At 48.6% G+C, this 14,760-nt stretch overlaps 1 protein-coding gene across 2 annotated transcripts in view; it reads left to right on the forward strand.

The window, feature by feature from the left end:
• The window catches only part of LOC137638568 (ubiquitin-fold modifier 1), a 96,355-nt gene that overhangs the window by 13,009 nt on the left and 68,586 nt on the right, over positions 1-14,760 (forward strand). For both annotated transcript variants that reach the window (XM_068370740.1, XM_068370741.1), the window contains exon 2: positions 12,392-12,448. Coding sequence is in view for 1 of the 2 variants with exons in the window: in XM_068370741.1 (XP_068226842.1) it covers positions 12,392-12,448 (57 nt within the window). In the remaining variant the exon portion in view is untranslated. The remainder of the gene's footprint in view (positions 1-12,391; positions 12,449-14,760) is intronic.

The following is a 14,760-nucleotide window of genomic DNA, read 5'->3' on the forward strand; positions in this document are numbered from 1 at the left end:
TCATACGTAGTTAGGAACTTACCTGCCCCCAGTCAGAAGTGAGACCCCCATGGAACGTGGTTCGAGTTCTCAGGTCTCTTAAGAGACCTCCCTATGAACCATTACGCCAGGCAACAGATCGCCATCTGACTTGGAAGACGGTGTTCCTGCTAGCCTTGGCGTCGGCCAAGCGAGTCAGCAAACTTCATGGTCTCTCATATGACATCGCCCATTCAAGGGGACGGGGAGAGGTAATGTTCAGCTTCGTTCCTGAGTTTATTGCTAAGACTCAGAACCCGAGAGTAGCGGATCCTGGATTCGACTCCTTCTGGATTTCTAGTCTCCGTACTGTAACAGATGACCCAGACCATCTCTTACTATGCCCAGTAAGGTGTTTGAGGCTGTACCTCAAGAGAACAGCCGTAGCCCATCATCGTGTGCCTGCTCTATTCGTCAGCACAGGAAGGACCAAGAGGAAGGTCACCAAGAACACCATCTCAGCATGGATTCGCAAGGTCATTGACCTTGCACTGAATACAGACCCTCCTCCGTCACGTCGCCCCAGAGCACACGATGTGAGGGCCATAGCTACGTCCCTGGCCTTCAGAAGAAATTACTCTGTGACGCAGGTTCGTCAAGCTGGGGTGTGGAAATGTCAAAACACGTTCACATCCCACTACCTGCAAGATGTGACCCACAGGAGACTCTACCTTTTCTATCGGTCCTGTGGTGGCTGCACAACAGCTGGTTCAAAGCCTCAAGCTCCTTATTAGACAAGTAGCAGAAGGTTGAGGGCATTGTTACCCGGTTTTAGTCTACATGAATGAAAAGGTTTGACTGGCCCTTATTCTTTTCTTCATTCTCCCCTCTCTTGGGGAAAGCAGCATCCTTGGTTCTCTGCATATCTGACCTCAAACCACTTCAGGTAAATCATGCTCCCTTGTGTACCTAGTATTAAGAGTAATACTGTTGCATCCCCATACCCTGACGAGGTGGTATTGGGAAAGTCCTAGTGCTCAGTTTTCCATCTAAAGACCTTCGGAATAACTTTCTAGGATAAGTCACATTTCTACATACCTTCACACAGAGCTTGCGTAGGCCACAAACTTTGCGTAGCAAGGTTTTAGCGAGGCGCAGGGACTCCTTATTCCCTGACTGCTAATACACTCAGATAAGGAGCCCCCGGGTAAAGCCAAAAAGCCAGTTGTTCCGTAACTGGAATACAAACCACGCTATTTAATAGGGGTATTACTTTTGGCGTAGCTGAAATGATGAGCCATTAATTTTTAATGAGGGTTTACTACCCACACCGCTAGTTAGCGGGGGTAGGGGAGGGTAGCTTGCTACCCCCCCCCCCCTCTCACACACCTGTGCTTGAGCTCACTTTGCTCTCGGCTCGGATGGTTGTCGGATGTGTCTGCTTTCATCCTCGCCGTCATTTGGCAGCCATTTAAAGCTTTTTTCTTTTTCTAGTTCTGTTTGTGAAGTTGGCCTCTGCGATTATGCGCACCTGCCCGGGGTTTCCCGACCGCCCCTGTGGAACATTCATGTCGGCGGTCGAGACCGATCCTCACGCCCTTTGTCCTTCTTGTAGGGGCCAATGGTGTGATAGTAATAACAGGTGTGGTGAGTGTAGGGAGTGGTCTACCTCCCAGTGGGAGAGGTTTTCGCGACGACGGAAGAAGAAGGGTAAACGGGATATTTCTCCTTCGAAGGTTTCTTTGAAAGGAGAAAAACCCAAGGCCTCTTCTTCCATTGCCCAAACCTCCTCTGAAGCTCCCACACGGTCTGTCTCTTTCGAGAGACCGTCGAGTGGTAGCGTAGACCGATGCTCTGTTTACCAAACTTGGGGCTCGAGAGATGACGTTGCTTCCCCTAGCGAAGCAGCTCCAAACTTGGGGCTCGAGAGATGACGTTGCTTCCCCTAGCGAAGCAGCTCCACCTCTCCCCCCGGGGGAGGATATAACACTAACCCCCTTTTTTCAGCTTTGGTCCTCCTTGGGGCTTACGGGTTCGCCCTCCAAGGAGGTTTTACCTGACTACATCCAATTGGGTGCCGCTGTCAAGCAGTCGCCGTCACCGACAGAGGTTGATCCTCTGTCTCTTGTCGATGTTGTGGTGTCAGAGGTATCCAATGCGGTATCACCCATCACCTCTGCCTCTTCAAACCCTATGGTAGCTGACGGCTTAGTTTCTCCCATTCCTGTTCAACCAACGAGGGAGAAACTAAGTCCAACAGTCTCTCCTGCTAATGTTTCTTCCCCTCGGGGGAGTTCACTTACAGAGACTCCTCTTCGGAGGACTGCAGAAGGTCAGCTCGTTGACCCTATGGCCCCCAGAGGGCGCATTCGTTGCAAGGCTCACCTTCCTCTCCGCCAGAGAGGCCTTCCTTCACCTGCGGTGAGGAGGCGCCTCTTTGGTTCAACATCTTCGATGCAGTCCCCCGTAGAGGAGCCTCGACAACAATCACCGATCACTGTTCCTGCATTTGTCCTGGACCTTTCTGCATATCGTTCGCGATCTCCTTCGGTGGAAGGTCATCCCTTTAAAGGACACGTCGACCTTTCACCCGACAGATCTGCCGACCTGCCGTCACCCTTCCTGTTTAAACCTAGCAAGGTTACATCTGAGCACGCTAAGGCGCACCACCCAGATACGCGCTATGCGCCAACGAAACCTGACGAACGCGCTCTAGTAGCTCGTCAGGCCCCATCAACAAACCCTAACACAGGGCATCAAGGGCGTATGCGCCAAAACGCACATACGTCCCAACAGGAGCACAGCTCCACTACGCGCTATTCACGCACTCACGCACATACGCGCCCACGTTCTACGTGCCAGGCCTTGCCTGAACCTAAGCCTACGCGCCCACGCCCAGCTGCACGCCAACTCTCACCTGCTCGCCAGCGCTCTCCTGCACACCAGCGCTCTCCTGCTCGCCAATGTTCTCCTGCGCGCCAGCGCTCTCCCGTGCCCCAGCACTCAGCCCAGCAGTTAACTCTTCTCTGCACCAACGATCGACTGATCTGGGCGCTACTGGGAAGTCAACTAGACTGACTTCTCCCACGCGCCAGCGCTCGCCATCATGCCAGCTTTTGCCCTCGCACCAGCGCTCGCCATCGCCCACACACATCAACTGCGCGCCTGCGCGCTAGGTGTCTTTCTCCTGCGCGCGCGCGCCCTACGACTGGTACAGGCCCGCGCGCTCAACGCCTTGATCCTGCGCATCCGAGCGCGCGTGCGCACCAACAGTCTCCCGCAAGCTCTCCTGTGCGCCCACAGTCTCCCTCACGCACTCCCGCACGCCATCAGTCTCCCGCACGCCATCAGTCTCCCGCGCGCCCGCAGTCTCCCGCGCGCCCGCAGTCTCCCGCGCGCCCGCAGTCTCCCGCGCGCCCGCAGTCTCCCGCGCGCCCGCAGTCTCCCGCGCCACCAGCCGTCTCCCGCGCCACCAGCCGTCTCCCGCGCCACCAGCCGTCTCCCGCGCCACCAGCCGTCTCCCGCGCCACCAGCCGTCTCCCGCGCCACCAGCCGTCTCCCGCGCGCGATTCCCGGTATTCTCCCTCGCGCGAGCGTTAATATCCTCCCGCGCTTGAGACTGCTAAACTACACTCGGCCAAGTCGCCATCGCCTCATTCCCCTCCCCGCAAGCGCATACCAGTGCGCATTGTGGGAGAAGGGAAACATCTAGCGGGGTCCAGGATCGCAAAGCCTTTTCAGGCGAACCCATCAATGATGAGAACTCCTCCCAGGGATCCTTTAATTCCTGTCCCTTCAAGGGGTATGTCTGACAGCGCATCTGTCAGCCAACAGCACATCTGTCAGCCAACAGCACTGGTTTAGTGCACTAATCAGAGCCATAACGCAGGCATTCAAGCCTGTCTTCTCTGAATTAGGGCACAGATCCATGGCTGCTTCTACCCCTTTGAAGAGAAAAAGAGGAGTTCCAGACGCGGTAACTTCTCCAAGGGCAAAACTGACTCCACGCAAGCCTTCGAAGCAGGTTCCTTCTTTCCCCCGGACTGTCTCTCCTTCCCTTTCGGACGAAGATTTCCTGTCCTCGGGAATCACGCGAGGAGAGACTTTCCCCCATCGCACCAATGAGGGAAACCTCTCCTCGCGCCGAGATGTCTTCTCAGGCGGAGACTGAAAGGAACATGCCGTCCTCATCAATGTTGGAGTCCTACATCCTTCCCAGGAAGGAATCTAAGGACTCTAAAACATTGCCGAAGTCCTCTACTAGGACTAGGATGGAGCCAGCTAGCCACTCGGAGAACGTCCGCGACTCTCCCCAAGAAGAGCCTTTGGGGACAGGAGACTTTGCTGCAAGTCCTACATCAGGAGGAGACCAGCAAGAGTCTGAACATGCGTTTTGGCAAGTTCTGACTCTAATGAGGGCTCTCAATGGGTTTTCCGACCCAGAGATCCCTCCTCGAGAGGGCAAGGACACGGTCTTGGACCGTGTCTTTGGTACTCAGAAACCCTCCAAGACCAGTGCAGCACTGCCTTGGTCTCAAGGGGGTAAGAGTACCAGGGACAAGATCTCTCTACAGCTCTCCGAGATGTCCTCCTCCAACCGTTCCAGTGCCACCAACAAGCTCCTCCCACCTCCTCGCGTATGACAGAGGAGGTACTTCGAGATCCTTGAAGACCCTTGTTTAGCTCTTCCTCTTCACCACTCGTTGGAAGAGCTTACCAGGGGAGAGACTCCAACCGGCAGGTCTCATTCTCGGCAACCGAGATCCTTAACCAAGAGAAAGTTGTGAAGTGTGCTATGCAAGCCACTTTGTGGCTCGATATCTAGTTGGGGACCTTAGGTATCCTGATACGTTCTGAGGATTTCTCCAAAGAACGTACCAGGAAAGCTATGGAGACCTTTCTTCTCTCAGGTACTTGCACGATCGAGTTTCTGGCCCACCAAGTCTCGAACTTGTGGGCAAATACCTTTCTGAAACGTCGGGATGCAGTAGCTGAGAGATTCCATCAGAAGGTCCCTAGCACCGAGATCAATAGGCTCAGACATTCCTCTCTAGAGGGATCCATCTTGTTTGAGCCTAAGGATGTGGAACATGCCGCTGAGAGGTGGAGGAAGTCTCATCAAGACACCCTTCTTCATAGGGCTTTAACATCTAAGCCCTATAAGCCTCCAGCACCACAGCAGTCCCGTCCAGTAAAAGACCGCTAAAACGATGACAGCAGCAAAGACTGTGGTGTCTAAGCCCTTTCCTGTCAAAGAAAGGAAAAGCAAAAAGTCCTGCAGGGGAGGCAAGAATCCTAGAGGGAGCAGCCGAGGCCGCAAACGCTAGGATAGGCAGTCCCCCTGCATGTCCACCAGTGGGGGGGATGCCTACAAAGTTGCTCAAACAGGTGGAAGCAACTCGGGGTCGATTCCTGGACAATCTCCGTGATCAGTTAAGGATATCGCGTCCCGTTCATATCATCTCTACCTCCCCTGACGACAAATCCAGTGTCATTGAGCTCCCTTGCCATGGGATCGGCAAGGCGGCAAGCCCTTCGGGCAGAAGTCCAGACCCTGTTGAAGAAGGGCGCTCTCCAAGAGGTCCTCGACGAATCTCCAGGCTTCTTCAGTCGACTCTTTCTTGTAAAGAAGGTGTCTGGAGGCTTGAGACCAGTCATCGACCTCTCAGCTCTGAACAAGTTTGTCAAACAAACTCCGTTCAGCATGGAGACGGCGGACACGGTCAGACTAGCAGTAAGACCGCAAGACTTTATGTGCACACTGGACCTAAAGGACGCGTACTTCCAGATCCCAGTCCATCCGTCTCCATGGAAGTACTTAAGATTCAGCCTAGACAACAGAAAGTACCAGTTCAAGGTGCTGTGCTTCGGTCTCTCCACAGCACCACAGGTTTTCACCAGAGTGTTCACCCTAGTATCATCTTGGGCACAAAGGATTGGTATCCGTCCCCTCCGTTATCTGGACGACTGGTTAATCCTAGAAGACTCGGTGTCATCCCTTCTTCAACACCGAGACAAACTTCTGAGACTTTGCCAAGATCTGGGGATCATGGTAAATCTTGAGAAGTCTCACTGCTTCCCACTCAAAGACTGGTATACCTAGGCATGATTATAGACACCAATCTCCACAAAGCCTTCCCATCAGACGACAGGATAGCAAGGCTGAGGAAAGTCGCAAGGCCTTTTCTCAGACGAGAAGAACTTCCAGCCCAAAAGTGGTTACGTTTCCTCGGTCACCTTTCATCGCTGGCTCGTCTAGTTCCCAACGGTTGCCTCAGGATGAGATCCCTCCAGTGGCGACTCAAGTCCCGGTGGAATCAAGTGTACGATTCCCCGGACATCCAGATCCCCATGGGACCTGCGGAACTGACGGATCTCTAGTGGTGGGTGGCAGACGAGAACCTACAAAAAGGAGTGAATCTTCTCGTCCTCCCCCCACATTTGATGCTGTTTTCAGACGCTTCAAAAAAAAGGGTGGGGGCCCACATGCTGCACCACACGGCCTCAGGTCTCTGGTCAGTGTCAGAAAAATACCTCCATATAAATCTCCTAGAGATGAAGGCCGTCTTTCTGGCCATTCAACAGTTCCAACAGTACCTGGCAAGTCACTCTGTGGTGGTGATGAGAAACAACACCACAGTAGTGGCCTACATCAACAAACAAACGAGGTACGTTTTCGCAGCAACTATCCCATCTAGCAGTAGAGATACTGAGATGGGCCGAAATCCACTCGATACCACTATCGGCATGCTTCATTCCTGTCAAAAGGAATGTGCTAGCCGACAATCTGAGCAGAGCGTCTCAGATAGTGAGTACCGAGTGGTCTTTGGATCATCTAGTAGCCAACAAAGTCCTGAAATTCTTGGGTTCTCCAACTGTGGATATTTTTGCAACGGCCATGAACTTCAGACTCCCGCTGTACTGTTCCCCAGACCCCAAGGCTCTCTGGCAAGATGCTTTCCAACAATGGTGGAACAACATCGACATTTACGCCTTTCCCCCATTCTGTCTGATGAGTAGGGTACTCAACAAGACCAGAACATCGGTCAATCTTTCATTGACCCTCATAGCTCTGCTATGGCATCACTCGGAATGGTTCCCGGACCTTCTGCAACTCCTAACGGAGCTACCAAGAGAATTCCCTCCACGACACAATCTACTCAAACAACCACATGCCAACATCTTCCACAAAGCCGATTCCTGGACGGTTTCTGTAATCAGTCAAGGATATCGCATCCCGTTCATAACATCTCTTCCTCCCCTGACAGCCAATCCAGTGTCGTTGAGCTCCTATGCCATGGGATCGGCAAAGGGGCTAGCCCTACGGGCAGAAGTCAAAACCATGCTAAAGAAGGATGCTCTCCAAGAGGTCGTCGACGGGTCCCCTGGCTTCTTCAGTCGACTCTTCCTTGTAAAGAAGGCGTCTGGAGGTTGGAGACCAGTCATTGACCTCTCAGCTCTGAACAGGTTTGTCAAACAAACTCCGTTCAGCATGGAGACAGCAGACACGGTCAGACTTGCAGTGAGACCACAAGACTTCATGTGTACACTGGAACTGAAGGACGCATACTTCCAGATCCCAATCCTTCCGTCTTCAAGGAAGTACTTAAGATTCAGCCTGATACAACAAGATCTACCAGTTCAAGGTGCTGTGTTTCGGTTTTCACCAGTGTGTTCACCCTGATCTCTTCGTGGGCACACAGGATCGGCATTCGTCTACTCCATTATCTGGACGACTGGCTGATCCTGGCAGACTCTGAGTCGACCCTTCTTCGACACCGAGACAAGCTTCTGGGACTTTGCCAAGATCTAGGGATCATGGTAAATCTCGAGAAGTCTTCTCTGCTTCCATCTCAATGACTGGTACATCTAGGCATGATCTTGGACACCAATCTCCACAAAGCCTTTCCATCAGACGACAGGATAGCAAGGCTGAGGAGGGTCACAGATCCTTTCCTCAGACGAGAACAACTCCCAGCCCAATCGTGGTTACGTCTCCTCGGTCACCTTTCCTCTCTGGCCCGTCTAGTTCCAAATGGGCGCCTCAGGATGAGATCCCTGCAATGGCGGCTCAAGTCTCGGTGGAATCAAGGTTACGATTCCCTGGACATTTTGGTCCCTATGGGTCCTGCGAAACGGACAGACCTTCAATGGTGGGTGACAGACGAAAACATCCGAAAGGGAGTGGCTCTTCTCGTCCTCCCCCCGGATTTAATGCTGTTCTCGGACGCCTCAAAAGAAGGGGGGGGGGGCACGTTCTGAACCACAAGACCTCAGGCCTATGGTCAGAATCAGAAAAGTGCCTCCACATAAACCAGCTAGAGATGAAGGCCGTCTATCTTGCTCTTCAACAGTTCCGACAGTACCTGGCGGGTCACTCCGAGGTGGTGATGAGCGACAACACCACGGTAGTGGCTTACATCAACAAGCAGGGAGGTACCTTTTCACAACAGCTATCCCATCTTGCAGTAGAGATACTGAGATGGACCGAAGTCCACTCGATTCCACTATGGGCTCGCTTCATTCCGGGCAAAAGGAATGTGCTCGCCGACAGTTTGAGCAAAGCATCCCAGATAGTGAGTACCGAGTGGTCTTTGGATCCTCTAGTAGCCAACAAAGTCCTGACTTTGTGGGGTTCCCTGATGATGGATCTGTTCGTGACAGCCTTGAATTTCAAGCTCCCGCTGTACTGCTCCCCAGTCCCGGACCCCAAGGCACTGGCAAGATGCCTTCCAACAACTGTGGGACAACATCGACGTTTACGCCTTTCCCCCGTTCTGTCTGATGAGAAGGGTGCTCAACAAGACCAGAATATCGGTCAACCTGTCAACGACCTTAATAGCTCCGCTATGGCATCACGCAGAGTGGTTCCCGGACCTTCTGTAACTCCTGACGGAACTCCCGAGAGAACTCCCTCTTCGACACGAGCTACTCAAGCAACCACACGCCAACATCTTCCACAAAGCCGTAGCATCGCTACGGCTTCACGCCTGGAGACTATCCAGCATCTCCTCACAGAGAGAGGCTTTTCGCAACAAGTTGCGGAAAGGATGTCTCGACACCTGCGAAAGTCATCCGCAAGAGTCTACCAGGTGAAGTGGAGAGTCTTCTGTGGTTGGTGTCGTGGAAGGGGTATCTCTCCTCTTGATGCTACTATTCCAGCAATAGCGGAGTTTCTTGTGTATTTGCGGGAAGGAATGCGCCTTTCAGTCTCGGCAGTGAAAGGCTATCGCTCAGCCTTAAGTCTTGCCTTCAGGCTAAAAGGAATGGACATTTCCTCCTCGCTAGAACTTTCTTTACTCATACAAAGTTATGAACTTACCTGCCCTCAGTCGGAAGTGAGACCTCTTCCATGGAACGTGGTTCGAGTCCTGAGGGCTCTTAAGAGACCTCCATTCAAACCATTACGCCAGGCTTCTGATCGCCACCTGACTTTGAAGACGGTGTTCCTATTTGCTTTGGCCTCGGCCAAGCGAGTCAGCGAACTTCATGGTCTCTCGTATGACATCGCCCATTCAAGGGGATGGGGGGAGGTAACGTTCAGGTTCATCCCTGAGTTTGTAGCTAAGACTCAAAATCCAGGAGTGCCGGACCCCCGGTTCGACTCCTTCTGGATTTCGAATCTCCGTTCCGTAACAGATGACCCAGACCATCTACTGTGCCCAGTAAGGAGTCTGAGGCTTTATCTTAAAAGAACAGCTGCAGTTCGTCCTCGAGTGCAAGCTTTGTATGTGAGCACAAGAAGGACGAAGTGGAGGGTCACTAAGAATACTATCTCAGCGTGGATTCGCAGGGTCATCCACCATTCCCTGAATCCAGACCCTCCTCCGTCACGTCGCCCTAGAGTACATGATGTCAGGGGCATCGCTACGTCCCTGGCGTTCAAGAGAAACTACTCAGTGACGCAGGTTCTACAAGCAGGGGTTTGGAAGGGTCAAACGACCTTCACAGCCCACTACCTGCAAGACGTGACCCACAGGAGGCTTGATACATTCTCTATCGGCCCTGTGGTGGCTGCACAACAGCTGGTCTAAACCTCAGGCTCCTTAATGGACAAGTAGCAGAAGGTTGAGGGCATTGTTACCCGGTTTTAGTCTGCATGAATGAAAAGGTATGCCTGGCCCTTATTCTTTTCTTCATCCTCCCCTGTCTTGGGGAAAGCAGCATCCTTGGTTCTCTGCACAGCTGACCTCAAACCACTGCAGGTAAACCATGCTTCCTTGTGTTCCTAGTATCAAGATAATACTGTCGCGTCCCCCATACCCTTATGAGGTGGTATTGGGAACGTTCTAACCTAGATTTCCATCTAAAGAACTCCAGGTCAACTTCCTAGGACGAATCACACTTCATTCCTTCACACACATGCTTACGTAGGCCGCGGTCCTTGCAGAGCAAGGTACTTGCGAGGTGCAGGGACTCCTTATCTTGAGTTCTACTTACTCAGATACTGAGTCCCTGGGCAAAAAGCCAAAGCCAGTACGGCTGGGACTCACCACCCTTCCTAAGGGTTAAGTCACCCTATTCAAATAGCGTGGTTTGTATTTCGGTTACGGAACAAATGACAAATTCGTAGATAATTTGGATTTTTCCTAACCATACAAACCTTAGCTATTTAATTAAACTTGCCCGCCAGCCCTGTCCCCCGGGATAAGTCCTACCTCTAAGCAAAGTGAACTAGTTCACCGGTGTGTGAGGGGGGAGGGGTAGCTAGCTACTAGTTAGCGAGGGGGTAGTAAACCCTTGTTAAAAGTTTAATGGCTCGTCATTTCAGCTACGCCGAAAGTAATACCCTATTTAGATAGCTAAGGTTTGTATGGGTAGGAAAAATACAAATTACTGTATCTACGAATTTGTCATTTCTTGCTTGCCCTGGCATTGTTTCAAAGTGAGTAGGTGAACATCACATCATCTTGCATCTTGTTAGCCATACTGAGGGATGGAGAAAAGTCTCCTTTTCCTTCCTCCCTTAGTTTGTCACTAAAACTCAGAACCTGGCCGTGGATGACCCCAAGTTTGAGACCTCCATATACTCACTCAGGGAGGTGACTGATGATCTAGATGATTTGTTGCTGTGAAAGTATTAAAACACTACCTGAAGAAAACTTAACCTATGAGACAGTAGTTCCAAAACCTGTGCATCAGCTCAAGAAGGTATAATAAGAAGGTATCCAAAAACAAAATCTGGCTTTAAAATATGATGAGGAGAGTGCAAACCTAATCAGTAGAACCAGAAGAACCTACACATGTACATGCTCACAAAGTTAGAGTGGTCGCAACACTGGACTTCTGTAAGAACCTGTCAGGCAAGTCTTGAAGGCAAAGGTCTGGAAATGCCATACAACCTTCACAGCCCACGACCTATTTCAATGTAACCACAAAACCTTTAATAATTTTATTCTTTAGGACCTGTGGTATTTGCTCAGCAGGTTATGTAGCATACCTAGCTCCTTGGTAGGACAAGAAACATCTCATCAAGATAAGCAATTGTGATGTTAATCTAGGAGGAGCACTAAGAATGTCTGGCCCTTTTTCCTCTTTTTATTTCCCCTTCCTTGGGGTGCAGCAGTCAAGCCATTATGTTGCTGGATTAGACTTGGATGCAAGTAAGATACCCTATTGAGCAACTGTTCTATTTACATTAAGATAAAAGTTTTTCTTCACATCCTCCTTTCAAGAGGAAAGGTAGACAGAAAATTTTATCAGGTTGCTAGGAGGTGGATTGGAGAACACTTGCATCTCTTCATGTCTGAGTATCCTGACATCCTGGGATTTTAAACCAGCCAGTTTGGTCATAGGAAGTAACTCCTCCTTAAGAAAAGACTTCCATTAAAGGACAAGGGGTTGTGTTCATGTAGGAACAAATCAAAGATTTTAAAAGTAATTTGTATTTTCTTAACTTTACAAACCTAAGTAACACTTCCCACCTCATCCGTCCCCTTAGTTCCTAGGTGAAGGTCAAAGTGGCTACTTAGTGGGCTGGAAGAGGTAAGGCCTCCTTACCGCCTGCCAGTAACTGCTGACATCATGTTATAAAGTTTAATAGCAGAGTTCCAGCTGTGCTGTTAATCATACTTTTATTAAAGGACTCAGTTGTATAGTTAGAAAAGACAAATTACTTGAAAAATTAGATTTTTCAGTTTTATACTTGTATGAAGTTCTAGTACATGAATTTCTGCTTGCTGATTTAAAGTTATTCTCAGCAAATGAATGATTGTATACTAGTTACAATAGCCAGTTGAGAGAATTTGAAATGAGATTCGGCATTCAAAGATAACTTTATATTAGAATAAAAGTTTGAGACAAAAGTATAATGTTCCAATTCAGATTCTTAAGTGGAAAATCATGCAGTGTGATTGTAGTTGATGAACCTTTCAAGACAATGTTTTGGGTTTCAGGAACTGGTTTTCTATAATTTCTTATTTTTGTTTTTCAGATCAAAAGTTACTTTCAAGATCACTCTGACTTCAGATCCCAAACTTCCTTATAAAGTGTAAGTAAAATTAACAAGTTTCTTGATGTAATCATAACGAAGCCATGATACAGTATTCTCTTAGGAGTCCACCATTTGTTTTATAGTAAAATCTTGATTATTTAAGTATTCTGAAATATTGGCTTGTGTTGATATGCCATTTGTGCAGAGCAAATGTTGGTTTAGAAAATTTTTGTCGTCTTTTTTTTCTTTTCTTTTTAATTAGAAAGTTAAATATCTAAGGGGGCCAATTAAGTTATATATTCATCGTTTATAAGTGTTTTCTCACATTATTCTTAATAGGTACGAAATTTGGTCCTAATATTTCTATGTGCAACAACAGATTTAGATATTTTTTCATATCTTATTAATTTGTTATTTTATTTCATACTCGCAATACATTACACTGAAGCTAAATTTAAAAAAAATGATTTGTTCCCATATTAACAAACCTTCCGTTATTTATGTGGATATTCTTTCAGTGGCAGCTGGAGGTAGCCATTAGACTTTTGAGTGCGAGTTGGCAACCCTGCCTAACTGCTTAGCGGGTAGGCAGCGGGTGGATGGAGGGTACCCAGCTGCCTCTATATATACTCTCACAGCTGTGAGACGTTACTTTTTCTTTTGGCTCAGTAGTGATCTGACGTGTCCACTCTCCTCCTGACTGTGATTGGACCCTTCAATTTGTTTGCTTTCTCTTTTTATGTCGTCGTTGGAGACCGACCCGCACTCTGTGTCCTATGTGTCAAGGGCATCGTTGCGAGCAGGGCTCGCCCTGCGCAGAGTGTAGGGAGTGGCCTGCCTCCCATTGGGAGAAGTTTAGCAGGCGTAGGAGGAAGAAGGCTAAGCAGGATCGTTCTCCCTCAAGGGCGAGCAGGACTCGTTCTTCTTCTACCCGCACCCCCAAATCCCTTTCTAAAGCTCCTTCTCGCACGCTCTCACGAGGGATGAGCGAGCAGGAGAGCAAATCGCTCATCTTCCAGCCACCAATATCTACTCCGGTTCGATGAACCACATCACTTTTTACTTTTGGCTGGGAGAGAACGGACGTTGTAGCGGTTTGCAGACTATGGCCAGATGTAGCACGCAGACTGCCTAATGTCCGAATGCCGACCACACTCCATTTACTACACAAAAAGATTGAACGGTGGAATACCCAGAAATCTGGGGAACAGGTAAACAGTCAAGGGAACTGGGCAGTGGGCACCACCCCTTGATTTTATACTGGGTAAGGGGACCCAACTAGAACTGAAGTTACTTAATATTATTCAGAAGTAAGAAGTCTCACTTGTTACTAGCATGCATGGATCCAATTTAGATAGCGGCAGCATGCTTTCGAAGGAGAAGGTTTTTCTTAATTTTTAGGTAATTTAACATGAGAGGAAAATGACAGTAAAACCATTTACAGTATACAGTATATAAACAAATTATAAATTATAGGCTGAGAAAGGGACACTTATGATGTACTGGAAAAAAATACACAGTTTACTAAAAAATTAGAATATTTATTTTGAGAAAAAAAAATAGTGAGGAGAAAGTACAGGTCTCCAAAAACCAGAAGCAGCAACCTAGATATATCCTGGCAGAGCCTCTTAGGATTCAATCTAGAAAATATTTCATATACAGTAAATATGCAAGTATAAATAGTATACATATCTTGGTTAAATTCAAATGTAATTTGAATGATTGCTTGCATCAAGATCAAAGGGATTATAAAACAAGGTTGCACATTGGACCTCTCTCTACATTCTCACCTCTACATCAGAAAGACAAAAAACAAAAGGCTTACAATCCTCGCTGATACACAGTATGCCATGGATATTCTACAACCATGAAAATGGATAAGAGTTGAGACCACATATAATAATATTTTGAGGCCCCTCCTCTTGATTGCAAAGTCACACACAAAAATAAGGTAAAACATATAAAAGCCCTTTTTTTAGGATCAAGCCCTATTTGATCTGTGATGCAGATTTTCTAATTGTCAACATCAAGTCAGAGCCTTTCTGGTTAAGGTAGATATTTTACAGAGAAAGTTCCAGGCTTGTGACATAAAAAAAAACTTCAAGCTTAAAGGAGAACCCCACAACACTGTGGTTCATTATCTGCATGAACAGTCAGCCGGGTTTGGACATTGACAACTCTTAAAGTTTGGCTGCTGCTGAGAGTTTTTCTATGCCACTGTATGTTCACTTGTTTCTGGGGACGAGTATGTGAAACACTATCCATGGAAACTGTGTGTCAATATATGAAAAAAAGGCAATTACACTGTGGTGGGAAAACATCTGTCAGTGATAAGAATAATTATATAATAAAACACACATTTAAAGTTG

This window comes from Palaemon carinicauda, chromosome 3, assembly GCF_036898095.1.
Source record: "Palaemon carinicauda isolate YSFRI2023 chromosome 3, ASM3689809v2, whole genome shotgun sequence".
Taxonomy (NCBI): domain Eukaryota; kingdom Metazoa; phylum Arthropoda; class Malacostraca; order Decapoda; family Palaemonidae; genus Palaemon; species Palaemon carinicauda.